At 42.0% G+C, this 27,461-nt stretch overlaps 1 protein-coding gene across 10 annotated transcripts in view; it reads left to right on the top strand.

The window, feature by feature from the left end:
* Window positions 1-27,461, top strand: part of LRP1B (LDL receptor related protein 1B) — a 1,420,219-nt gene that overhangs the window by 1,083,820 nt on the left and 308,938 nt on the right. For all 10 annotated transcript variants that reach the window (XR_008308477.1, XM_053255348.1, XM_053255339.1 and 7 more), the window contains 5 exons: window positions 940-1,071; window positions 3,908-4,135; window positions 7,548-7,722; window positions 8,518-8,612; window positions 24,088-24,237. Coding sequence is in view for 9 of the 10 variants with exons in the window: in XM_053255348.1 (XP_053111323.1) it covers window positions 940-1,071; window positions 3,908-4,135; window positions 7,548-7,722; window positions 8,518-8,612; window positions 24,088-24,237 (780 nt within the window). In the remaining variant the exon portion in view is untranslated. The remainder of the gene's footprint in view (window positions 1-939; window positions 1,072-3,907; window positions 4,136-7,547; window positions 7,723-8,517; window positions 8,613-24,087; window positions 24,238-27,461) is intronic.

Genomic DNA, 27,461 nt, shown 5'->3' with positions numbered 1-27,461 from the left:
AAGTTTGCTCTTGGGACTCAAACATAAGGATTAGTGAAGGAAATTAAACATAAATGAAGAGGTTAATTATAAATTTGAATTAAAGTAACTATAGAACAATGATAGATGTCTGCTTGACAACAGGTTTTGTGTTGAGAGGGTTTGACTGTTTTTCTTAGCATTTCTTACCTGCTCTGTGATACCATAATGTCATGAAACCCTGAATGCACTACAGCTGAATAAGAATATTGTTAGTGAAATAGTTTTCTGGTTTGCAGTTAATTTGCTAAACATGTTTGCTTTGTGGCGTTCCCCTTTTTCCTGGAAGAATCTTGCTAAATGCTGATAATGATTGACTATTGAGAAGTTTTTTTAATTATCGATTTGTGGATTTCTTTGATCCCCCTTCAAGGCTGATGTCATGGGGGAGCCAACTTGGGAACAGGTTGAAGGCCCAATAACAGTGTCCCTCAGGCTCCTATGTTATAGTCAGGCCTGGGAAATGTTTCCATTGATTTCTGGGAATCAGGAGAAGGAGGAGCTGCCATGGGTTCAATCTCCTCCTGCCATCCTCACTGGACAGTAGGTTTTTTTCCTTCCCAGAAGCCTTTGGGAGCAAGCCCATTGTCCAGTGGGGGAACCATTGCAGCTGAAGAACTTGGAAGCAGAGGTGGCAGCTCCTCTTCTTTCCACGATGGGAAGCTGAAGTGCTGCCACCACCACCACTGCCAAATCCTTCAGTGGCTTTAGCAGCTAGTCCCTCAGATGGCAGAGCTGCCAGTGTCAGTCACCTGCCATCTGCCTGCCACCATTGTGACTCAGTAAGCATGGGTGGTGTGTAGGGGTGTGTGTGCATGCACAGCAAACTGATGGGTTGGGAGGCCCAGTGCAACTTTCCAAATGCCCTGACTAACTTGTTCACATCACTAGGAAGTCTTAGTTTACACTTTATAATTCTAGCTCCCAATCCTTGTGCTGCTAACAATGGCAGAGGTCCATGCTCTCATATGTGCCTGATCAATTACAACAGAAGTGCTGCATGCGCATGTCCTCATCTAATGAAGTTGTCTACAGACAGGAAGACATGTTATGGTGAGTTTCTTGTATATTTTTTTCATGATTTTGAACTAGAATATGTTCGATGGTGTTATTTGCTGATAACTCTGATGGTAACTTTTACTTCATATGAACCAACAGGTTCCTCCAACCCATTTGCTTGTCAAGCTATGATTTTTATTACCCTTTTTAAAAAAAATTGTGGATGTATGGACTGGTTTAGCAGAACTTACTGTGTTAGCAAAACAGAGAGATTGCTAAGTGGAAAGGGCATAATCAGAAAATGATTATGCAGGTAGACTGCATAATGAACACATTCTTAATAGTTCTAATTTCTTCTTCTGAAGTCATTTTAAGCAAATATTTTTGAGCCGTAAGAACCAGCCTATAAAGCAAATGGCCTCTCAGTAGAAAAAATACCTTAAAGCTGTAATAGATACAGAAATGTCAAGTAACACTCTTGCTGCCTTTTTAACTTTTAAAATTTAAAAGTCTACACACACACACAGAGAGAGAGAGAGAGAGAGAGAGAGAACTGCTTGGGCTTCATTGACTCACTGACTGTCATGAAACTCCCAGGTCAAGCCACGAAAAATAGAAACATGGTGTTTTTGCTGGTAGGTTCCAAACAGCACCCAAACTAAGAAAAAAAATGGGAAACCCCAAGATAAATTCATTTCTTTCCTGGAAAATGCCAGAAAACTCCCCCATGGGAAAGCATGATGAATGATACTTCATAGAAATAGAAAAAGTCTAGAGTCACAGACATATAAGATAATGGCGGCTGGTGACATTGGTGGCTGGTGACATTGGTGAGCTGCAAAAGTGGAGGAAAATCTATTTAAACAATAACAAACGTTGCCACCTCTGGCTCTCGGCAACTTGCAGGAGGCTGCCCCACCCCTGCCACTCAGCCAGCCTTCACAGACATGTGGCAGCCACTTGATTGGTCAGCATGGGACTCGTCTGATGTGCTGACCATTCAAATGGATGCTGCACATGCGTGGAGGCCAGTTGAGTAGCAGGGGTGGAGCGGCCTCCCCTTGGGATGCTGCATCGGCCTCCTGCACTTACCACAGGATGCTGGCTCCAGTGGCAATGACATTCACCATTTCAAAAAGGTATTTCATCCCAACCCCCACCACCCTGAAACCACTGTCAACAGAGGAATATTTGCAAAGGGCTAGCCATTTTACATGTCTGTGTGATGGCATTTTGCAAAATCTAAAACTCAATGGCTGACAACCAGACTAACAAAGTACGAGTGCTACGTGAGAAGTGCTGCTGCTGCTAAGTTCTCAACTAATGCTGCACCAGCACTTAGATGGCACTCAACTAATGTTGCACCAGCACTTAGATGGCATGTATGTAAATTCCAACAACGCAGACTGACATCTAAATTAACAAAGTGCAAGTACTACATGATAAGCTCAAGCGCTGTTGATAGTTTCAACTAACACAACACTGGCAATAGTGGCCGGAAAGGGGGAATTTCTACAACCTCCTTTCTCCCTGGAAGTACTGCTCTGTGCCACCTGAAAATATCTCCCTGTGGGCTGCATGGCCCTCAGAGACATGTTCTTGGTTGGTACAGAACACCTTCAGGGGAAGAGGAGGAAATCAACCCCTCCCTGCCCTTTTTTCCTGTGTTTGTTAGTTGAAGCCATCAGCAGCAGTGGTGCTTATACAGTACCTTCACTTTGTTAGTCTGGAATGGATGACAACTAGTGTTGTCTTATCCTTATCAGAATGTTTTAAAGGAAACATAATTTACTTCTGACATGTATATTTGAGCAGTTTATTAGTTGGATACGTAAATTCTTTACTCTGAATGCACAGAGACAGTAGTTGTCTGTGACAGTGACTGTGAGTAAATGGGAGGATTCCCCATTCACTTCAGTGGAAGAAGCAGCTTAATCTGCATATTCGCTTGCATGCATAGCCTTATCAGAGCTCCCAGTCCTGCAATCAGTCACTGAAATTGGCATACTTTGTTTTTTCCAGAGGTTTATAGGTGGAATCACATCAAAAAGGTCCTAGAACTGGCTGACAAATTGTGAATTCCTCCAGATAGCATTGTGGAGGTGGTGCTGTGTTTTCCTAATTCAAGATGTGGAACTTGCACAGATGTTGAAATTGTAACAAAAATACAAGTTGCAAAAGCACAACTTGCACAAATGTTGAAATTGCCCAAGGTGACTTGTACAATTGCATGGTCATTATTTCAATGGCTGTGAAACTGTGCAAGTCTCCTTGTACAATTTCAGCATTTACCTAAGTTGTGCTTTTGCGACTTGCATAATGAAGATGCAGCAGTACCCAAACTTTGCTAAACACAGGCAGAGTATGTCAGCCACTGAGAGCACCTGTGTGTTCACTCTCTCTTTTATTGTAAATATCATTATAAGAGCAAGTGTTAGTTTCATAATTGATGCATTTATTTTATAAATGATTTCATCGATGAACTTACCAAAATGCTAATATCACCATTTTGTATTCTCAAATAATGTTACCTTTTGATAGTATCTGGCACTTCAGATACCTTGACTTTTAAATTTTTTCTTCCTGATGTTGTTTCAAACCATACACGGCTACATTTTACATAAATGTATACATGTCTTCATCCATGTCTAGATAAATGTGATTATGTCTTTAGACCAAGAGTTGTTTGTTTTGGAATCTACTTATGAGGTTCAGATTGGAGTTGGTGGATATGAGGCTGTAGAAGAAAGGGGAGATGGTGGGGGGATTTCCCCCTTGCATGACAGAGATTCTTCCATTCACGCACATTCTGAGGATCCAACCTAATGTGTATAGGATAACTGCAATGCAGTGACCCATATCTAAGAAACAGTATGTATCATTCTTACAGAAATGAAAAAAATTCTTATTTATGCAAGGCGTTCTGAAATAAGAGGTGTTGACATAGAGAATCCATACTTCAACTATATAACAGCCTTCACAGTTCCTGATATTGATGATGTAACAGTTGTAGATTTTGATGCAGCAGAGGAACGTTTATACTGGACTGATGTGAAGACACAAACTATAAAACGAGCCTTCATTAATGGGACTGGCTTAGAAACTGTCATATCAAGAGGTAAACAATGTATTTTAAGAGTAAAATTACTTACTTTTACATTAACATACTTGTTAATGTTAACTAAGAATGAAAATACCATATTTACCTGAATCCAAGATGAGTTCCCCCCCCAAGTTCTTTGATATTAGAAATGAGGAGTCGTCTTAAATTCAGAATCCTCTTCCTCTTCCAAATTTTAACCTCTATTTTTTAAGGGAGTCATCTTAAATTCAGTGTCATCTTCTATTCGGGTAAATACAAATGTATATTATTAATATTATATTATTAACTTAAGTTGTGGTGATTTATAGAAATTCACTTGTTCACCAAAAGTGTACCTTAGTAGCAATGGTAGTGATGTACTACTAAATGTAAATGTACTAAGGTAGCAGTTCAGATTAATATGGTTTGACACTGATTTCCTCTCTTCTGTGAAGCCTGGGAATTCTTGTTCTGTGAAAAGGGCTTTGGTTTTCTAAAAGACAATTATTAATTTAGGAAGAGAGCTGGTCAGTTTTTGGAAATCTGAACCGTTTTTGCTACATGTTCAGATAACTTTATTTTTTCTCTTTCCTGTATTAATTTTTTATTATTATTATTATTATTATTATTATTATTATTATTATTAATTTATTTATAAATTAATATATTTCTGCATACCTAAGAAATCTTAATTTCCTAAGTATACAGAAACCATGTTTTTGCATGGTCCTATTTCACTGCCTCATTTAAAAGGAAGGAACAAATGGGGATCTGTAACAAAATATTGCTAGGTATATCCAGCTTCTAACAGGAGTGTTCCTGTTCAGGAATCCAGCCAGTCTGAAACAAGAGTTTTGTAATGCTTGTGCTTGTAAGAGTGGAGTTTCATTTGCGGAAAAGCGAAAGTGATGCCTTTCCCCTTTCCTCATCCTTTAAATTCCCCATATAGCATGGGAAGGGGAAGATTTTTTAAATCTCACAGTGTGCATCTTCCAAACAATAATCCCGCCCTCACAAACAGTAATCCCCACCCCCACCATATTATAGCTATTTTGAGCTTATTTATATCTTGCTTCTCAATCAGATACCCAAAGAGGGGTTTAATAAATATTAACAATAGAAATAAAGTGATAAAACAGCACCAAACAGGCAGGTGGCTGGATAAAACTGAGAGCTGGCATTAAACTAAAATATCTCTTTTTTTAAAGGCCTTAGGGATAGCCCGAAACATACCCCACTCCCCGAAAGTTCTCAGTGTGCTTTGCAAGCTACAGAACAGAAGCCACTAGAGGGTTTATTGGAGGAATAGAAATACTGGAAAAGGTGGGCTTGAACCTGAGAACACAAAAACTGTGTTCCAGGCAGTGTTTCCTTCTTCCCTAAATCCCTTTCCCACAATGTATAAATGATGGCTATGACAGAGTTTCTATCAGCAGCTGGCTCCTGGGCACTGCTGGCCAAGAGGAGCTCCAAGCTGTAGTTTGCTAGATTTAACTAAAAAAGAAAGGACAGAACTACACTGCTGTCACCACCATCAATTCAAGTCAACCCCCTGAATTTCTTTGAAGTCATCCAAACCACAACGAACTGGTGGGAGGGTGGATTTTTTGGACAAGCCTTGGATCAGCCACAAATTACATTGAAGTGGTTTGGAAACTTAGGATCCACTACTGGAAAAAATGTGATTAGCAGCGGCTATCAGCCTACAGATGGTAGGATCATGAGAAGGTTCTCATCACCAGATCTTGGCACAAGAAGGCCTATTCCCTCTAATTCCTTCTTTCTTGCTGTTTGTTGTTGGTTTGTTTTCTTATTCAACTGACATTCAACTGCCTTCAATTGATCCTGGAAGCCACTGAGCATGGTCCTTTTGGAATTTGGAGTCCTTTTGAAATTGTTTCCTTCAATTTGCAAATTAATTCCCCCCCCCCCACCGCATACTTGGAGCATCCCTTGAGTATCCAGTATCATTGAGTAACAATCTTCTATTGTTTCTGCATAGCCCCTTTAACTGCCTGGATAGTACTAGCTCACCAGATTTGCTGGCTGACAAAGTGATGATGTTGCAAATAAACAGATAATGAGGCGCTTCACACAACATGTGTGAAGCGCCTGATGGAGTTAGCCCACTCTCCCCACAGACAAGCAGCTGCTCATAGCTGGGCGGCCGAATTGGCTGCCCACATGGCTGCTGGCTCTGTCACAGAGCTGGTGGGGGCTGCGGGGATCAGGGGCCGTATGGGCCCCGAAAGTTCCAGGATACCTCATGCAAGTGCGCAGTCCATCTTAGAGAGACCCTCGAGCCCGGGAGGCTGCTTGCAGCCTCCCAGTCAGGGGTCTACTCATGTGTCACTGCGTGCTGCAGTGACACACGAGGAAAAAAACAAGGTTAATGGAGCGGTCGCTCCATTAACCTCATTTAAGAGGAGAGGGATTTAATGAGGCTAGCTGGACGGGAGCCACATGGCTCCCACTGCAGCACACGATCACCCAAAATTGGGCTGGGCTCCTTTAGCCCATTTTTTGGCGATCGTGGGAATAGCCTCATCAGCTATTGTCTTCATATCTGCTTGAAATATTCCAGAAATATCTGCCTGACTACTGTTGAAAACAGAATGTTGAGGCTTCATCTGGTATAACAAGACAGTTTTTGTGTTCTCAGGTTCATTTTTGCCACCTTTAAAATTCAGTATTGAAGGGTTAGCATTATAGTTTAGAAGCCCTTTTTTCATTTTCTGTATGGTATCTTCACTATAGAGTAAATGGAAGATAAGTAACAGTTCCATTTAAAAATAAAACTTCATTTGTGTTGTGTGAAGTCTTTTCACACATTCTAGAGAAAGCTGATATTTTGCAACCAGCACAATTATTACAGATGGGAGAGCAACAATGCTTGTCTGATTAAAGAAAGCTGTAGAAAATATATTATCTGCAGTTTGGTTTCCATGTCTATAGTTTAAATGTTTGTTTGGTGCTATCAGGTTGATTTGAGATCAGTTATGCTTTAAAGAACAGTAGCCAAATTCCAGAGCAATGAACCACTGGTAGAGTAATTTGTACTAGCACAAGAAGTTAGCTTCGTTGTGCTAAAATGGGGAATTTGCAGAATTGTGCTATTACATTATACTGCTGTTGTGCAAATATCCCCTTAAAACAAAAATACTTGCAGTAGTGCAACACTAGTTTGAAGCACAAGCTAGTACAACAATTTTGTGCTAGCACAACTTCCTTCTGTGAGCAGTTCGTTGCTCTGGTTGTCGGCCATGAGAACTGTTTTAAATAATAGCGATGAAATGGCAACCTCCTACAGCTGTTGATAAGAATTTTAAAAGTCCTTAGAGTTAGGTAATTAATTTCAGCAAGACAATATGTAAAGCCCCACTAAAATGAACGAAAATTTATTGGCAAAGCAGTTTGGACAACTACTTTGCTGTTTTACATTTTGCAGACATTCAGAGCATTCGGGGACTGGCTGTGGATTGGTTATCACGTAATTTATACTGGATTAGTTCAGAATTTGATGAAACACAAATTAATGTGGCACATTTAGATGGCTCTTTAAAAACATCAATTATACATGGAATTGATAAGCCACAGTGTCTTGCTGTTCACCCAGCTAAAGGGTAAAGTATAATTATTTTCACCAGTACATTTATAATATTGTAAGCGTAATGTGTGTGATTTTAAGTAAGATTTTGCATTTGTCTGTAAGGTGCAGTAACAGTCAGTGAATTCAGGTAATCTGAAGAAACTCCTGTCTCTCCTGTGTGAACTCTCCTCTTCACCATGCATATAATCTCCTGCAGCAGCCAGAGCTAGGGATGTGCAGAAACTCCCAGAGAAATTTCTTTTGTCTTCCTGAGTTTTGTTTTGCTTCCTTTAAAAATTCTCATATGTTTCACCATTGGAGGAATCCTGAGATTCATTTTGTATTTCACTGTTTCTAAACTTCAGCACCATCCTTAGCCAGACCCTCCAAGAAAATGGCTGATTGTTGTCAGAAGCCATTCACACAATTTATCCGCCTTAAAAAGGGGGAGAAGGAGAAATCACATTTGTGAGGTCTCCATGAGATAGGTATTTGCAATTGACTCTGACTCCCAATTGGGGATTATCTGTGTGTTAATGAGGAGAGGTTCCTGCTTTCCATCATGATATTGTAGCATTGGCCCCTGGTGAATATAGGCATTAGGGATGAATCACTGTATTACTGAAACCTGTATGTTTGTAAAACTGACTAGTGAATGGAACATAGTAAAATATATTAAGTATGTAAGTGCAGATACGGAGTGTAGTGCACTGTATTCTATTTTAACATTCTTTCTATATTCAGATTTAGAAATCAGTTTAAAAAGGTAAGAAATATATACATCAGTTTAATGCAATCATATTTTCTACCTCCTTTTGTTTTTATTAAGGAAACTTTATTGGACTGATGGGAATACCATTAATGTGGCCAATATGGATGGCAGCAATAGCAAAATACTGTTTCAGAATCAAAAAGATCCAGTTGGTAATTCTGCTTTGATGATTCTTTTTTAATCTATAGTTATTTTGATACATCTTTTAAGAAATGAAATAACTTTTGAAAATAAATATTAATGTTCATAATTTGCAAAATGTTAAGAACAAGCAGACAACCAGAAGTTTGACAACCCTCCTGTTTTGAATGTCTGCCTACCTAGGAGGCACTTGGCTCTTGGGCTACATTTGACTTGGTGTATCATAAAGGTTGAACATGGACAATAATGGGTAGCATTTAGGTTTTGATCAACTGCTATCTAACAAACTATAGTTTGTGTAAACCAGGCTTAATTCATTCCTGGTTTGCAAAATAATAGAATGCCAAATTTGGATGACTATGGTTTCCCCAAAGCACAATCAAAAGTTCCAATGATTGCACAGGGAGAAGGCAATATGCAAGTCTCACTCAGAACCTCAAATCACTGGAACAGTTGCTTACCTTCTTCACAGCATCCTGTCAGTCCAAGAGAAGGATGTATGTGCTGGTTTCTTGCAACTCTAAAGCCTCTCCACACTGCTAGTGAAGTGTTGGCAAAGATTCTGCTCCACACTGCCTCCAGTGGCGATTCATGTCATTGCACCACCCATTCAACCAAGCCCTATTTTGACCCAGCCTGCGGAAGCCTGCCATTGGCCTCCCTGCAGACAGGAAGGGTGTACAAGCCTTTGTCTCAGTATCAAAGTTCCTTAGTCTGGTGCTTATATCCTTGTTTCTCTTGATTCCACTGTGTGATTTCTGGCCTGCTTGTGACTTCTGCTTACCTGCTTGATCCTCTTGGCTCCTGATTGATGATCTGGCTTGACCTTTGGCATGGATTTAACTCCTGGCTTCTGTTTCAACCCTCTGACCTAAAGGACACTTGACTTTGACCTCCTGCATTTTCTTGGTTCTTGGCTCCTATCTTGGCTCTCTGGTTCTTGGTGGATTTACTTGGCTCAACTCCTGGTGTGTCCGTGGTTCCTGATTCATACCTTAACCCTACAGCCCTGGTTTGTCTGCTTGGCCAGCCTCAGTGTTCCTACTCTCCCAGTCCTGGGTTTTGGACTCATGCTATGGCTTAGCATCTCTGACATGAAGGTGTAGAGGTTCCATTGCTACTAAGGAATGCATCATTGCTGTAGTGACAATTCTTCCATTGGGAATAATGGGAGAATAGTCACTACAGTGAGGATGCAATCCTTTTGCTAGCAGCATGGATGGGCTTTGGAGTTGCATAGAACCAGTGCACACCCTGCACTTGAACTGTCAGGGCACGGCAATGTAATGAATGTAAGACAGTCTATTTATTTATTTATTTATTTATTTGATTTCTATACCGCCCTTCCAAAAATGGCTCAGAGCGGTTTACACAGAGAAATAATAAATAAATAAGATGGTTCCCTGTCCCCAAAGGGCTCACATTCTAAAAAGAAACATAAGATAGACACCAGCAACAGTCACTGGAGGTACTGTGCTGGGGCTGTGCTTCTAACACATTTGTGTTGTTATTGTGTGCTTCTAACAACATGCTTTGGTATCATGTATTATTCCTGCCTTGTGTAACAAGGTCAGATTTGTTTTATTTTATTTCATTTAAATGTTAACATTCCTCATTTTTCATCTCTTCTCATTTATTATTGTTTTATAGCATCCATGTTTGGCAAGCATGATATATAATTAATCTGAAATTATAATTAATGCAATATGCTTTGCATTTTGAAGAACACAATATTATCTCATTTTATATTCCTTGAGCTCTAGAAATACATAATAATATATTGGCTGTGTTCACATAATCACAAGGGTCTGGGTTAGAAAATTAATCAGGATTAGTGTGCCCAACAGAGCTCACTGTGTAAACACAGAATTTCAGAGCAATTCTGGTCAAACCACCCTGTTTAACCAGCATTCAACCAGATAGATAACCAGAACTGAATCATGGTTATCTATCCTGGTTAAATGTTGGTTAACTGGAGTGTTTGGCTGGTATTGCCCTGGAATTCTGTCTTCACACAATCAGCTGTGCTGGGTTCACTAATCCTGAACAACATTTTAACCAGGAACACAAATCTTGTGTGTGTGTGTATGTGTGAATGCAGGTATTATTTCTAAATGTCTGTGTATGAGAGATAGTTTAACTTATTACTAAGTGCTAAAGTACCAGTTGCAAGCCATGAATGTTGTGCAACAGTCTTGAGCAACAATGTTATGGAACAATTGCACAACCATGTTGTGAAATATTCATTGCACTATGATTTTGTTGAACTGTTGTTGTGCAGCAACGTTTCTGGCTTTGGGGAGGAGGAATTCTCCAAAGTGCCGTTTCTGCTCTCTCACAGTGAATTATAGGCACAGGCATTGCCTCAGAGTTGGGGAAGGAAGTAAGTTTATTCACTCCACCACTCCACCTATCAGAGGGAGCCAAAAGCCTGAGCCCCTCTCCGGGAGACTGTCAGGCTCACAAACCCCGTCCCTACTGACCTGCTCATCCTCAGCAGCCTCTGCCTTAAATAAATCCCTGCATCTCAGACACTCCTCCCCACTTTCGACCAGCTCCATCTTCCCTGGCCAGGCACGTGTCCTGGATACCCAATCCCTGGACACTAAAGGGGGCTCATTCCCCAACTCCACCCCCTGCCTTCTCATTCCTCCAGCTGCTTGCAGCTGTGGAGCTGCTTTCCTGGCTATTCCCTCTCCACCAATCTGCTGCCTCTTGTGCGACACCTGCCCATCCCTCAGCAGCTGTTGCACGTCTCTCTGAATCCTCTCTGGCTTCTGAGAGGTAACTGCCAGGGCTGTCCTGGTGTCTGGAGCCCCCGGCTTCTCTTGACACTCTACCAGCTGGCTGGGCACACCTCCCTGTCTCAGGGAGGAGGGAGGAAACCCCTACACAATGTTATACAACAATGCTGTGGAACAGTCATTACTATGACATGCTACAAGTGTTGTGCAATTTGTCAATATCTTCTGCTAGTGCAAGAAATCATCTCAAACAGACGTCCCTTTCTTTGCACACCTTCCTTAAGCTAGCACAACAGCATTACAGTAGTACAACACTAGTATAGAATGTGAGCTCACAATGTAGTGGAATTCACCTGTGCAGTGTTCTTCCACAAGTGCACCATTAAGATGAATTCTACAATAATTCATGATAAATGTAAAGGGTTTAAAATACAATTATTCACACAGGAATAAAAGAAGAGGCAACAGTGAAATTTTAAACATAATAAAATCAAAGTACATCTAAACTAAAAGAAGTTTCATGAGTGTTTGTCTACAGTATACTGAGCATGTTATGATTCCGAATTTTTAAAATCCTAGAATCAAAGGGTCACATGTTCCATATATTTAGAAGTTTTGGCAGGAGGCAGTTTGTATTAACTGTCTGCAAAGTAAAATGCTTTAATTTTGTAGGTAAAATGGAAGTGGTGTTTACCCATATGGTCAAAATTCTATGGATTAAAATCTAAATGATTAAATGAACCTTGTAACGTGTTTTGTTCACCAACATCAACCACTTTTAAAGAGTCATACTGCATTTCAGGTCACTGTATAGCATGTGCAGGGGTTTCCCAGCTTAAGGAAAAGATGGAAGAAGGACAGCTCTCCCAGAAGGCAAACTGAGGCAATTGCCTCAGGCGGTGACTTTGGGAGCATTTTGGAGAGTGGCAGAATTTGAACACACAGCAGCACATGCTGCTGCCACCGCCTGCCTCCAGCCCTGGTTGCTGGTGATGGCTCAGTGTGCAAGCCAGTACTGCTGAATGCCCTACCCTCACAGGCCCCATTCCACCCAGCCCCAAACACATGCCCCACTCTCCCCTCTTTGCAGACCATTCCTGTACCACCACTGGCTCTTTACATGGCAGCATGAAGAGGGTGGATGGCTGCCTGGGCTCTCTGTCACTGCTGGCCATCCTATTTAGCAAGCAGTGGTGGCAGTACTCCCTGTCCTTTGCTTCCCCTGGTCTCGCCTTCTTTCCAAGCATGGGAAGGAGAACCAGTGAAAGCAAGCAAAGGAAATAGATGCTGCTGCCGCCACCACCACCACCACCACCACCACCACCAGCAACAGCTTAATAAAAAGAGAGCCAAGGCAGCCACCCTGGGTTTCCTTCCATTGAGCACATCATGCAAACAATTGGCATGCCCAGCAGGAGGAAACCTGGAGTGGTTGCCTGTGCTTTCTGCTGGGCTTTTTTGTTGCTAAGCCCGCAGTGGCAGCAGTTCTCTTCTTTTCTCCCTCCCACTGCATCTCCTTCCCATGCTTAGAAGGACAGAAAGCCAGTGGGAGTGAAGGATAGAGGGAGCTTCTCTCACCACTGGCAACCTAATAGTATGGCAGCCAGTGACAGAGAGCCCAGGCCCTCTCCACACTGCCAGTGCCAGGCACAGGGCACAAATAGCAAGCAGCAGTGCTCAGCACACATTGCAAAGAGGAGAGAGTGGCGCCCAGGTTTCGGAGGTGGGGTTGGGGCAGTGGCAGCATCAGGCTCACCCAGAGAGCAGGGCCAGTGGGAAGAGCTGGTATTTTGGGACGCTCTGTATCAGCAACAATCAGCCAACCACCCCGAGAAGGAGCCATCCCCAAATTAATAGCCTACCTATGTGTGCTATTAGACACTGCAAGTGAGTAATAATGTTCAGGGCCCACTATCTAAGGAAGTTTTAGGAGACACTTCTGGGGGATTGCAGCTATTCCAAAAGGGGTGCTGGTGTCTGTTAGGAAGACTGTGTACAGGCCAGAAAAGTAAACGCTCTATTGTCAGCTGAAGGGAAGCTCCTTTTCACAGCACAAATGCCTTGTAGGTAGGTCACTACTTCTAATGAAAATACGGAAACACTTAACTACATATTGAATCCCAATTAATATTTAAAATGCAACGCTGACCGATATAGCAATGAAATTTAGATTTTCAACTTAGCTTTATTGTGTTGTTTTTACTTAAAGTATCTCTACTGCAACAAGCAGACAGCAGTTGCCTGTATACGTTGATTGTGCTTTATATTTCACTACTTAACTTTTTGTGTTATTTACGAGCCCCATTTCCCAGAGTGTGGAAGATGCTAATGATTAAAATGAAATAAAATGAACAAGAATGCTTACAAATGAAAAAGAAAAAAAGAGATAACACCGTCCTTGGACAATTGCTGGGGTACACTGATCTCTAGATAAGATAATGGCTAATGAAAGAACATTCTGCCTCTGTTTCTGAACAGAATGTTCCATTTAAGAGAATGCCCTCTTCACATGAAGAAACCTGGAAAAATATAAAAGAACTCTCTCACTGTCTCATGTGCTTCTCAAATCACTTCTCATTGAAAATCTGCCACTCAAAATGCCCTCCTGTTTTTTTGGAACTCTTCTCCTTTATTCTCTGACTGAACTCTTTATAATAAAATATTATTGTGATGTCCCTATCATACTTTCCTTTATCCTTTCTTTCATGCACTTTGCGTTTCAAAAAATATTTCCTTTTTTAAAAAAACACAACATTTTTATTTAAACAAGGAAGACGTATTTCCAAGAACTAACTCTATGTGTTTGCATGCATTTTGAAGAACAAATCTGCAATGTTGCTGGCCATAACTGACAGTGGCTGACATCCAATGAAACATGTGTGTAAATAGCAGCTTCTGGCATGCAGTGGAACTGCTCCCTCGTTCTGGGCCACCCCAGCACCCCCCAAGTGCAGTTATGGGGCTTCTGAAACCTCCATTCTTCCCTATGGAGAAAAACCTTAAAGCCACTTGTGGGGTGCTGGGGTGGCCCAGAGTGAGTGGTGGTCTAGTGCAAAGAGGGTGCCAACCACCCCCATGGGTTTTGTTGTTTCTGAAGTGTTCTGAGTGTAGATTCTTTGGTAGCATATAAGATTTTCAATGACAAACCATGAATCCACTCTCATTGCTAACTTTAAAGACACATAAAATTCAAAAATCACTTAAAAATCAGCACTTTGCCCAATTCCTTTCAAATAATTCTGACAGCTTCCTGGCCCCCCTTGGGCACTACCACCCACCAGACTCTTCTCTAGGCCACCCCTTTGCCCCCGACGTGAAGCTATACATTTGCTGAAAACCTCCATGCTTCTTTATGGAGAAAAACCTTAAAGACGCGTAAACTTCAAAAATCACTTAAAAATCAGCCCTTTGCCCAATTCCTTTCAAATAATTCTGATAGGTTCCTTGCCCACACTAGGAACTACCACCCACCACATTCCACTCTACGACACCCCTTTCCTCCCAATGTGAAGCTATACATTTCCTGCAATCCTAATTATTCCCTATGAAGAATTCAAAAATACTTTAATTCACCAATAATCAAAGGAGTGTCCAATTACCTTGGGGTTTTGTGGGTGGTAGGCACCCCTGTCTGTCTACCACCTACCCTGCTTTTGTGCCCCTAGGCACTCCACAATAGGGGATATGGACTGGTTCTGGTCCCATTATACTCTATGAGAAAAATAATTAAAAATATTTCAAATATTCATAAAAAATCGTAGTACTGTCCGATTGCTTCAGGGTCTGGGTGGTTGTTGGCCCCCATGGGTGCTCCACAATAAGGTATAATGGCCTGGTTCGAGTCCCATTATATCCTATGAGAAAAAAATAAAAATATTTTTCAAAAATCCATAAAAAATCGAACGAGTGTCCGATTGCTTTGGGGTTTGGGTGGCAGGTACCCCTGGGTGCCAGATACCATCCTACCAATTTTTGGATGTTTGAACCAATTTTAATCGAACCACCCCCTGGTTCGGTTCAAATTCGAACCTGCAGCTCGAACCTGATGGCTGGTTCGGTTCGAATTCGAACCTTCGAACCATCCTGGTTCGAATTCAAACCGGTTCGAATTCAAACCGGTTTGCACATCCCTAAAAACTAGGAACAAAAAAACCCACAACAGAAACAACTACAAAGCCAAGGGGACAAAACCAAACAACACAACAGCACAGACTAGCTACACAACAACAGCCACAAACCAACAAGACCTAACTAGAGTGCACAAGGCAGTGAAACCAATTCGGCAGGCATTCAAAGTGCAAAGAAAGACGGGCAAGGCAAATACAACACACCAACACACTACTGAAGGAGAACTTAAAGTAACACATACCTGGTTCTTCTCCTGCTCTTCTCTTCATGTGTGCAATGCATGCCTTTTGCCTGTGGGGAAAGAAACACCTCAGACTGTGTCTGGGCCACCACATCTTTGCTCTAGGTCACCATTTTTAATGATTTTCTGAAGATTTTTTTCAGTGGTTGCATTCCTCCCATAGGGAATAATGAGGATTTGAGGCAGCTCCATTCCCCACATTTGGGGGTTGCCAGGGCACCCCAGAGTGGGTCTGGGGGCACAGCAGGGCCAGCCTTCCCACTCAGGCACCCCCAAGTTGATAGGATTGATTGTTTAATTAGGAATTTTTAAAGAATTGGTTTTGGGATCCATAGGAAAGCATTGATAGACCTTTCACCTACTGACCTTAATGGTTGTATTGCTGAACTCTGAGTTCGGTTCACAGTAATTAAGGTCATAGTACAGTGTGTTCTTCTGAATGAAAGGCTCACCAATGCTTTCAATGGAGGCAAAAATAATTTTTAAACATTCATAAATGAATAACAACGAGTCCTATCAACTTGGGGGTGCCTGGGGGAGTTGAGGCCAGCCCTGCTGTGCCCCCAGACCCATGTTGGGGTGCCCTGGCACCCCTCAAAAGTGGTAGAGATGCCTCAAATCCCCATTATTCCCTATGGGAGGAATGCAAAAATTGAAAAAAACTTCAAAAATTCTCAAATTATCGCAGGAGTCTCCGATTGCCTTGGGGTTTGGTGGGTGGTAATCACCCCTGGGTGCCGATCACACACCCCATATTTGTGCCCCTAGGTGCTCTACATAGGGTATAATGGGCCAGTTTGTGTCCCCATTATACCCAATGAAAAAAAATTCAAAAAAAATTTCACAAATAATTGCAGGAGTCTCAAATTGCTGTGGGGTTTGGGTGGTAGTTGGCACCCATAGGTGCCTACCACACAACCCAGTGTTGGAAGCTCAAACAAGTTCAAACTGGTTTGAACAGAACCAGGCTCTGTTTGGTTCTAACTCGGACTGGCATTGCCAATTCAATGCCCTGTTTGGTTTGAGTTCAAACCTTCAAATTGAACCAGTTTGAATTTGAACCAGTTTAAATTCAAACCTGTTTGCACATCCCTACCTGACACATGTGTTTTTGCACAGAGGAGCAAATGGGCACTTCCCCTGGAGTGCTTCCCAATGCCCTCTGTCACAGAAGAAACAGGTCACTGCCCTCGGTGACCTATCTCTCTTGTGACAGAGGGCTTTAGAAGTGCTCCAGGAGAAGTGTCTGCTCACTCCACTGTGGAAAAATGTGCACATAAGGGAATGTATGGATCTGCACGGGTAGTCCCGCTGTGGCCAAAGCTGCTATTTATGCACACACTTTATGTGCATAAATATGTTTTCCTTGTTTAAATAAAAATAACTCATCCATTCCTTGTAAAATAGAAATACATTTGTAAAATGAAATGTATTACATGAAGTGATTATGCTCAGATCAGGTGACCATTGTACTGTTCTGTCTTTCTGTATTATATTATGTTTTTTGGAGAAAAAAATTGGAGTTAACTTCATGGGGAGGAGGAGAGGAAGCTTTTTAGTATCACTAACAGAAATCAACCAAATCTTGAACTGTATAACAAATATTGGATTCTTTGATGTGATGTTTTCCATGAACCAGCATTTATTTATTCATCATATTTTTATAATGCCTAATATGTACATCTGTAGGTGCTGTACAAAATTTAAAATGATTTTTAAAAGTCAACATGGATTAAAATACAAAACACAATAAAAACAATATCATAAAACAGTTATTAAAACATTTAAAATTATTAAAATTAATTCTAATTAAAAGCTTGATAAGAACATACGAATCTTGAGGGTCTTCTTGAAAACAGAGAAGGAGATGCTCTCATCTGAGCAGGGCGCATATTCCAAAGCCCTTGGTCAGCCACAGAGAAAGCCCAGTCCTGGCTCACCACCAAACGAGCTGGTGGCAACCGCAACCGAACCTTTCTGGAAGATTGTAACAGGTGGCAGAGTTTATGACAAAAGAGGCTTTATTAAGGGCTTCAAAGGTAATAACCAGCACTTTGTATTTCACTTGGAAACATAGCGGCTGCCAGTGCAATTCTTTCAAAACTGGTGTTATATAGTCCCTTCATGTTGTTCCAGAGACTAATCTGGCTGCTGAATTCTGTGCCAATTGTAGTTTCCAGACTATGTACAAAGGCAGTCCCATGTAGAGTGCATTACAGTAGTCAAGCCTGGAGGTTACCAGCATATGTACCACTGTTTTAAGGTCATTTACATCTAGAAATAGACGTAGCTGACCTATCAGCCGAAGCGGATAAAAAGCGCTCCTGGCCACTCCCTCAACCTTAGAAACCAGGGTGGGCTTTGGGTCCAGGAGCATTACCAAGCTACGTACCTGATCTTTCAGGTGTAACCCCCATCCAGAACAGGCAGATCTATTCCATCTCTCAAGTCCCAACCCCCCACAGTCAGTACCTCCATCTTATTTGGACTCAACTTCAGTTTGTTATCCCTTATCCAGCCCATTACCACCTCCAGGCAGGCATTTAGGTAAGATATTCCATTTCCTGATGAGGTTGACATGGAGAAGTAGATCTGGGTGTCATCAACATATTGATAACATCCAGCACGAACCCTCCTGGTGTTCTCTCCCAGTAGTTTTATGTAGATATTAAAGAACACTGGAGACAGTATGGAGCCTTGTGAAACTCCACACTTTAGTTCTCGCTTAGTAGAACAACAGTCTCCAAGCGACACCATCTGGAATCTACCAGAGAGGTAGGAGCGGAATCACTGTAAAACAGTGCCACACAATCCCACCTCCCTCAGGTGATCCAGAAGGATACCATGGTAAATGTTATCGAAATCCACTGAGAGATCCCAGCCTTGAACCTGTTCAGTTAGACAGTCTGGCGCTGGACCAAACACCTCTCAGTTTGGTTAGGTACCAGACCAAACACCCCGGCTGTTTGGGGCTGTTCATAAATAAAATAAAATAAAATAAATTTTAGTCACTTACCCCCTCCGTGAGTTGCTAGCACAGCCGCAGGGAGTCTCTGGAGGTGCCTTCCCACCACCAGCTTCTCAAATTGCCCCTCTCGACCAATTTGGTCACTCTTTGGCCCATTCTGGGTGCTCTTCAGCCTGTTCTGGGCCTCAGCCCTGCCACGGTGGCCTTTTTGGAGGCTGCCACACATGCCTAATAGGCATGGCTAATGGACATGTGCGCCAGCCTCCAAAATGGCCACACAACACGGCTGAGGCCCTGAATGGGCTGAAGAGCATCCAGAAAGGACCAAAGAGTGCCTGAATCAGGCAAGGGGGGCAATTTCATAAGCTGGCAGGGGGAGGAGGCACCTCTGGAGGCCCCCTGCAGCTGTGCTAGTGACCCCCAGAGCGGATAAGTGACTAAAATTATTTTTAAATTTTATTTTATTTGGGAACCCACCCACCCACACAAACCAAACCAAATGGAGCGGTTGAGGGGGTGCTGGACCAAACTGGCCCAGTCCAGTTCAGGTCCAGTTCAGATTTGAACTGAACTGGGCCAGCTGGTTTTGTGCATACCCCTATCATCCAAAGCCAGCTTGAAATGGATCTAGATAATCTGCATTAACCAAAACTGCCTGGAGCTGAGAGGTCAGCACCCGAGCCCAGCCATGGAAGATTAGAAACATTTTTGTAATTAGCTAACTACTGTGCAGCTTTCTTCAAAAGTGGTCTAATAATAGCCTCCTTAAGGCAAGGAGAGCTGGTTTTGTGGTAGCAAGCATGACTTATCCCCATAGCTAAGCAGGGTCTGCCCTGGTTGCATCTGAATGGGAGACTTGATGTGTGAGCACTGCAAGATATTCCCCTCAGGGGATGAAGCTGCTCTGGGAAGAGCATAAGGTTTCAAGTTCCCTCCTTGGCTTCTCCAAGATAGGGCTGAGAGAGATTCCTGCCTGCAACTTTGGAGAAGCCGCGGCCAGTCTGTGAAAACAATACTGAGCTAGATAGACCAATGGTCTGACTCAGTATATGGCAGTTTCCTATGTTCCTAGGAGGCATCCTGCCCTCCCTCAGAGAACTGTTTATAATATATACCAGACAATTTCTGATAATATGATTATCAGATGAGATAAGCCAAGTTGATCAAAGGTCAAGAGAACAGGTTGTAGGACATACAGTCCAAAGTAGTTTGTCCACTTCCTAAGGAGTCACAAACTTAAAATGATCCAATCTAATCCCATAAGAGGAGTTGCTGGACACCTCCACAGTAGACTCTGCAATTTACTGGATTGATTTGTTTGTATAAAGAGTATACTTAATAATTGACTGATATATGCTTTTTCTTGTTGGATTTTAAAAACCATATGAGCAGCAAACTGTCTTGTCAGAATATCCATCTAGTATGGTTATGAATTCACACTGCATTAAAAATTGCCAACTTCAGGCAGTTTTGACTGAATTTTGTGTCTTCTAAATAAAAATCAGCATGCTAAGCTAATCCATTGTTAAATATTATCGATCTGTTTCTGTTTCTTGGGTCCTGGATTATTAAGAGCAAAAAGCTTGGGCTCATTAACAGTATTTTCCTAATTTAAGATATATATTTCCTGATGTTAATTTTCTATTTAAAAGTCTATTTGAAAATGACATCTCACGTTAACAGGTTTCAGTCACAATTATATATATTTCTTGTATAGTAATTCTGCATATAGTGCACAGCATATACATGCAGCAGTAAAATAATAAGAGTAATAATAATAAGGGCAGTAACAATCCTGTGCCATGAAAAGTCACATTCTTTGCTCTGATATGACTTAGTTCAAAGTTGTCAATTTTATATATGTTTGCTTTCTTTGCACAATTTATTCCATGGCATGTATCCAAAGCACCATGACTAAGCACCACTGAATTCAATTAGGCATTCAGTGAGCTAACTTTCTTCTGGATATTATCCAAACTCTGCTAGAATGTGGAAGAGCAAATTGTTATCTAGTGCTAGCCCTCATTCTGACTTCTGAGATGTTAAGAGACTATGCCCGTATATTTTATATCCTATTACCATGTCTAGAAATTTGCTTGCATGAAATAGAGAAAGCTGGAGTTCTCGGAATATACCCAATATCAAAGTCTCTGCTTCTTTGAGAAATGTCACAATTTTCCCAGGTTGTCAGCCTGGAGTCAGTGCAACCATCGTACTGCTGCCATAATAAACACATTATTGCATGTTTTGTAGAAACCTGTGGCCTGCTCAAAAATCTGTTGCTTCCGTGTTGTCCCTTTTCCCTCCAGACAGTGTCCCTGAAAAGTTGATGTACTACATAATAGCAGTAATGGATATCGAGGAATCATGATATGCAGTTTATTCTGAAAGCAAAATGCAGCAACAATACTTCTTCTTAGAACAGGAGACAACATATTCAATCGAACACCATACTTCTATTCTTGCTGTTTCTCTTCTATGGCTAATTGTCCCCTTTACTACTGCTACTACAAATATTTATATACGGGCTTTTCAACAAGGTTCTCAAAGCAGTTTACATAGAAAAAATAATAAATAAGATGGCTCCCTGTCCCCAAAGGGCTCACAATCCGAAAAGAAACATAAGGCAGACACCATCAACAGCCACTGGAGGGATGCTGTGCTGGGGATGGATAGGGCCAGTTGCACTAATAAATGGAAGAGGACCATGACTTTAAAAGGTGCCTCTTTGCTCCGTTAGCACCATTGTGAATTATGTTTGAACTGATTAGTGCCTGGAAATGAACTTTCGGCCAATTTTGTGAGTTTCTCTCGTAACAATTTTTGAACAGAGTTCACACACTCAGGAGGCATATACTCAGGAGTTATATCTGACAGTCAGGGTTACAACCAAAATCAATTAGCCAAACGGATTAATTAATTACATTAATTAGGGTTGATTTAAAAATGAGACCAAATTAATCATCCCTTCCCCAGATTACTCAAAAGGCCTGGCTCTGAGTCCCAACTACAAAACAGAGGAGAGATAGGAGTGGGGCCTGGCACCAACAGAAGAGATGTTAGGCATAAAGAGTGAAGGCATGGTTTCAGTTGTTTCTGGTAGCTTCTTGACTAGGAACCTGGTTTGTCTCTCTCCAAAGCTGGCAAAAGAGAAGTTGCCTTTTGTCTGTTGGGGATGGAGAACAGAAGCATTGTCTCAGTTCATCTCTGGTGGTATATCAGTTAATAGGCAAGTCTAGGAAGTGACAGGGGCGGGCGGGGTGGGGTGGGGGAGGCAGGCATCAGCCAGGCATCGGGCAGGCATCTTTGCATTATTCAATGTATTTCAGTTGTGGTAAGTGTAGTAGTTGAGAAAATGAAATATGTTTGGGGAGGCTGCCAATTCAAATTACTTCTTCCTTCTGAACTTACTGGGCAGCCTAACAGCTAGCCTCTCATGTGCAATACAGCACAATAATTCTTGTGTGGTTGTAAGAATTATTTACAATAGCAACAACTATAGTATTGATACCCTCAATTTGCTTGATGCTTTGCAAACTCTAAAAGGACTGGTCCCTGAACCAAGGAGCTGCCCATCTAAAAATCTGACAGACGAAATCTAACAGAGGAAGAGGGAGAGAAATGAAGGCGGAAGTAAACAGGAGAAGAACTTGTATTTATATCAGTTATACATACTCGGGCTTTGTTGCAATGGGGTATTACTGATGTTGCTGATGTTTTCACCATGTTTGAATTGGCTGTTTTAAGTTGAGAGAGCAGTTCAGCTTTAAATCTGCTTGAATTGAATTATATCTCATGTAGTGCCAGCCAAGTGCGATCGAATTATAACTAGTGTAGTGTAAATAATGTCTCAGCAGTCATTTTTATCCAGCAAAAAGACCTATTAGAAAGGGATCCTAAAAGGGTTGCCAACTAGGAACTTTTATAGAGGACATGTGACTATTTTGGGGACCAAATGACTTTGTTTGCATTAAGAGAAAGAAAGACGATTTGGGGGACCAAACAACTCGTTTGCATGTGTTGTGGTGTCCAAAGTTCTGGGGAGCAGCTGGAACATTTTGTTTGCTCAGAACGTTTTGCTCTCATGGGCAGCTTCTCTTCCTCTGTCTCCTTCCCCTTCCTATTGACCACCCATCCAATGGGGAAGCCAGAGGGGAGGTTCTGCTTCTGTGGCAGGCTGCAGAGCCATGTGATACAGGAGCATGGATAGGTGAGCCCAGCAGGTGCAGCTTGCTTCCTTTGTGTGGTGGTGGTGGCAGTGAGAAGTCAGCAGTTAGCTAACTAAATTTACTCAGTTAGCAGTCACCCTGATAACCAAGAAAAAGGCACCTTTTAAAGTGGCGAATCTTTTCTAACTATCATGGGGCGAGCAACTGGCCCTATCCAACCCTAACACAGCATTCCTTCAGTGGCTGATGCTGGTAGTACTTTGCATTTCTTTTTAGATTGTGAGGAACAGGGGAGCATCTTATTTATGTTTCTTTGAAAACCACTGTGAAACCTTCTGTTGAAAAGCCGTATTGAAATGTCTGTAGTCGTAGAGAAGAGCAAGTGAGTGGAAGACCGTGCAAGCACCACTATGCCAGCATGAAGTGCTACAGGTTGAATATATTAAGAAAAAGGCCTATTCATTATATCTAGACTCCACTTTGGGAAAGTGACTTTATATACTCTCACAGTTCGTTAATGCTTATGTTGGAAAAATCTGTATATATGTCAGGGCTCAGCATGGTCCAGGACAGACACAGATCAAGTTCAGAGGCAGCAACTAAAGGTTGAGTGCCAAAGGCAAATACAGTACAAGACAGGCAGGTGGTGAGATTCTAAATCAGATAACCGAAGATCTCAGGCATGGTCCAAGACAGGCAGACAGGTTCTGAAGGGTTAAAAAAGGTGGGGTCAGACAACAGAAGAATATGCAGCAGCTACTAAACAAGGAGTCTCTCAAACTGGGAAGTCAAACATGAGAAAATACATATGTAAGGTCCAGCAGGGCTATTATTGGCTTCCATGTCACTGCTCCAACTGACAGTGTCTTCTCCCAACCTTAAGCAAGTGGCCCTGTGAAGCAGCAAGGCAGCCTTTTTGTCCTCCTACAAGGTGCCCCTAGTGGGGCAGAAAACAAGATGTTTGGGCTTTGCTGCCAGATCTCCTGGTTTGTGCTGCTGGCATCTTACAATATGTGTATATCAAGGGACTTCTATGATTGAGTTATTGCTTGAGGTTTGGATTTGCCTTTAAAAATGCACCCAGAAGCTTCCTACAGCTGAGGTGCTGCTTTTTAAAGTGCTTCAAAACTTGTGAATGCATTTTGCTGTTGTGCAAACAATTAGATAATGAAGTACAAATTGTATATATTTACATTGCTGGAAATATGCTTTATGTGTTGTATGAATTCATTTCAGGTTTATCAATAGATTATGGAGAAAACAGGCTATACTGGATCAGTTCAGGGAATGGAACTATAAACCGATGCAACTTAGATGGGGGCAATTTTGAAGTGATAGATTCAATGAAAGAAGAACTCACAAAAGCTACAGCCTTAACCATTATGGGTAAGTAAACATAGTTAGGATTCAACTGTGTGTTACTTTGTACACTCCACATGCAGATTAATGTAATATTTAAAAAGTCATCGCTCTCTTAATACAAAAGTACTTTCTAGTTAGCATTTATTTGGAATAATTTAACAGATATTTTGAAGGTATCATCTTGTTTTTCCCCCTCTTTAAGCTTAAATTATTGTTATATGCATATGACTCTCCAAACCTTACTTAGGAATTTCCTGTTGATCTGGATGGCATTATAAACTTTTGAAGTTTAACATTTTTGGAGATATATGGTTCATCTATGGGTGTCGCCACACTCCAGTCCAGATTGTGATTGAGTATAGTTTTTCATGTTCATGGAGGCTGTCAGTTTGGGGTCAGTGCATATGTTACATGGCTCATCCATTAATCATAGTTAAGGGATCTGTGACAGAAATTCTTGTAAATGGTTTCATATAAAGATTGCTGTCAAAAATCAAGAGGAGAAGGCCAAAGTAAAAAGGTCAAAGGTGTGTGTGGGGGGGGGAGAAAGTAGACCATAACAATTGTCTTAAAAGAGGAGAGGACAGTAGCATGCCTTAAGATTCAAATGCTCATTTCAAATCTTGTCAAGGTGCAGTTCCGGTTAACAACCATGGGTAAGACTGGCAGAAATTTTAACCATGGTTAAAGTTCAGAGAGAAGCAAGGGGAATTCTTGCTGCAGAAGGGAAGGATGAGGGGAAGGAAGCATGCAGCTTTGCAGATATCCTCCAAGGGACAGGCCTTGTTACATGTAAGAAGTCTCTAGAGACCTTTTGAGTATATTTATGGCATGCTAGGCCAACTATTTAGGGAAAAATAGTTAGTAGAAATGATACCATGACATTCTGCTTTTTCATCGAATCACTGGGTGGAACAATGTGTGGTTTGTTGTGATATAAGAACTGTTTTTACTTTTATACACATTTTGCCTAATACCAAATGATCATAATTCTCTTTAGCTCATAGTTGGGAATAAAGTTGTCTTCGGCTCCGGTGCTAATTAAGTAAAGGTAAAGTGTGCCGTCGAGTCGGTGTCGACTCCTGGTGACCACAGAGCCCTGTGGTTGTCTTTGTCAGAGCTGACCTTAGAGAGCCCTGGTGGGGTGGGGCTGGGCCTGGGGCACATCAGGGGGCTGGGCAGGGCCTGGGGCACATCAGTGTCAGTGGGGGGCCCCCTTCTAGTTAATTCTAATGGGAGTTAAAAGAGCGGGGCCTGGGCTGGTTGCCCTGCTTGCCATGCCCTAAGGACAGCGCTGGTCTTTGGTAAAATACAGGAGGAGTTTACCATTGCCTCCTCCCACACAGTATGAGATGATGCCTTTCAGCATCTTCATATTTGCTACCGCCCAATAGAAGTGTTTCCCATAGTCTGGAAAACATACCAGTGGGGAGTGGAACAGGCAACCCTCTAGTTTGCTAGTCAAGTCTTTTCCCGCTGCACCATTACGTAGCTCCTGGTGCTAATAAGCAGAGGATCTATTTTTCATTTTAAATAACTCAGACAAGGAAGCAGGGACAAAAAAAAAAAGGATCACCACTGTTGTTCTTTTCAAGTATTCCAAGCAGATGCAATTGTCACATCTACCAAAGAGAAATGGTATAAGAGCCACTAGAACTTTGTTTGTATAGTGTTGCAGGTCCTGAAATGGTGTTAAAAGTATAAGGTGACATTTTTCATTTGCTCGGAATAGGAGACTAAAGATGAAAGCTAATAATTTGTGTATACATATATAGTAGGCTGACATGATGAAGACTGAAATTAAAAAGACACACAAATGTGTTGTGATATCAGTGGGACTACTTTGAGTAATTTTCCTTATGTCGGCCACGAAAACAGAGGAATGTAATAATGGCTGCCACCCTGACTAGCAAAGTGTGTTCATTTCAAGGGACTGTGGGGGCATGATGGGAACCCTCATGTTCCTGTTGTACATAAGCTGTTGTGAAAGAGCCTATAGAGCCTTAAATATTCCCTGTGCTCTGGAAGGACTCTGCAAGATTGGAAACACATTGCTGAGGGGCATATTTGTGTGTCACTTAGAGCACTTCTGAAGGAAGGGGAAACTGGTGAAAATCAGTTCTGCCCCACATGAGCACCTCTGCTTGAGAAGCAGGTATGCTGCCACTGTGCATGTGCTTTCTTTGCTTTCACAGTAGCGTTGCCAACTGTCTTGGGATGGCTGAGACATCCTGTATTATGGGGGGTGGGAATTGATATCCCATTCAGGATACCTTTCCCCCCATATTTGGGCTGGTGTGGGGGCGGGCACCAACTCTCAAATTGGCCGCCTGGCACCAGTCAATGCAAAGTTCTCCTTGCATGCCTAAAGCCATTTGGAGGCTCTCCAGGGCACGGGGAAAGCTAAGCTTCTATTCCTCCTCTCTCCACCCAATGATTAGCTGCAAGTCAGGGCTTCTGGAAGCAGAGCTTCTGCAGGCAGAAGCAGTGTGTGGGGAAAGCCATGCTGCTATCTCTGTGCTTGCCTGCCTGCAGGCCAAGGAAAATGGGGAATAGCATGTGATCTGTGTAGGTTTCCCCCCGCTGTGTACCAACCATCTCTCTTGGTTTCTGAATGGTCCACAAGCATTCTGAAGTCATAGCATGGGGCCTGTGCAGTTTTTTAAAATCTGTCCAGCAAGTTGATATGTGATCTAAGGAGGTGTATGTTTGAACTGCAAAGCAAGGCTGTTTCTCTTGCTATTTTCCACTCAAGCCAGGTTTGTAAATCAAGAATGCTGTGTGGAACTATGGGTTTTTTAAACAAATGCATTCTCTCCCAGACCTGTGGGTTTGTGGTGAATGATAAAAATGGGGTGTGGATCTATTGAAGTCTGTACAGTTATTTCCCTAGAAATGCTTTGCATTGCACTTGGTGTGTGTGAATGGTCCAAAAGGTATGTGACGTAATTCTCTCCCACCTCAAAAATGTTGTGTTGCACTTGATTTGTATGAGCTTCCATGGCCCCGAGATTCCCCCCCCCCAAGTTGTGCCCCATATTCGGGCAACAGAATGTTGGCAACCCTATTACACAGGCACAGCTTCAGTCAGGATGTTGGCCAGTGAAATTGGCTCACAAAACAAAAGGGGCATACTGTAAGAACTCCTAAACCATTTTTCCTCATATCGTCATCTTTTCGCATTGCCAGCGTGGTATAGTAGTGGTTAGAACACAGCTTTGGCCCTCGAGCTGTTTTCAGGCTACTGC

This window comes from Hemicordylus capensis, chromosome 1, assembly GCF_027244095.1.
Source record: "Hemicordylus capensis ecotype Gifberg chromosome 1, rHemCap1.1.pri, whole genome shotgun sequence".
Classification (NCBI taxonomy): domain Eukaryota; kingdom Metazoa; phylum Chordata; class Lepidosauria; order Squamata; family Cordylidae; genus Hemicordylus; species Hemicordylus capensis.
Note: the sequence above shows the minus strand (reverse complement) of the source record. Positions and strands in the feature narration are given on the sequence as shown.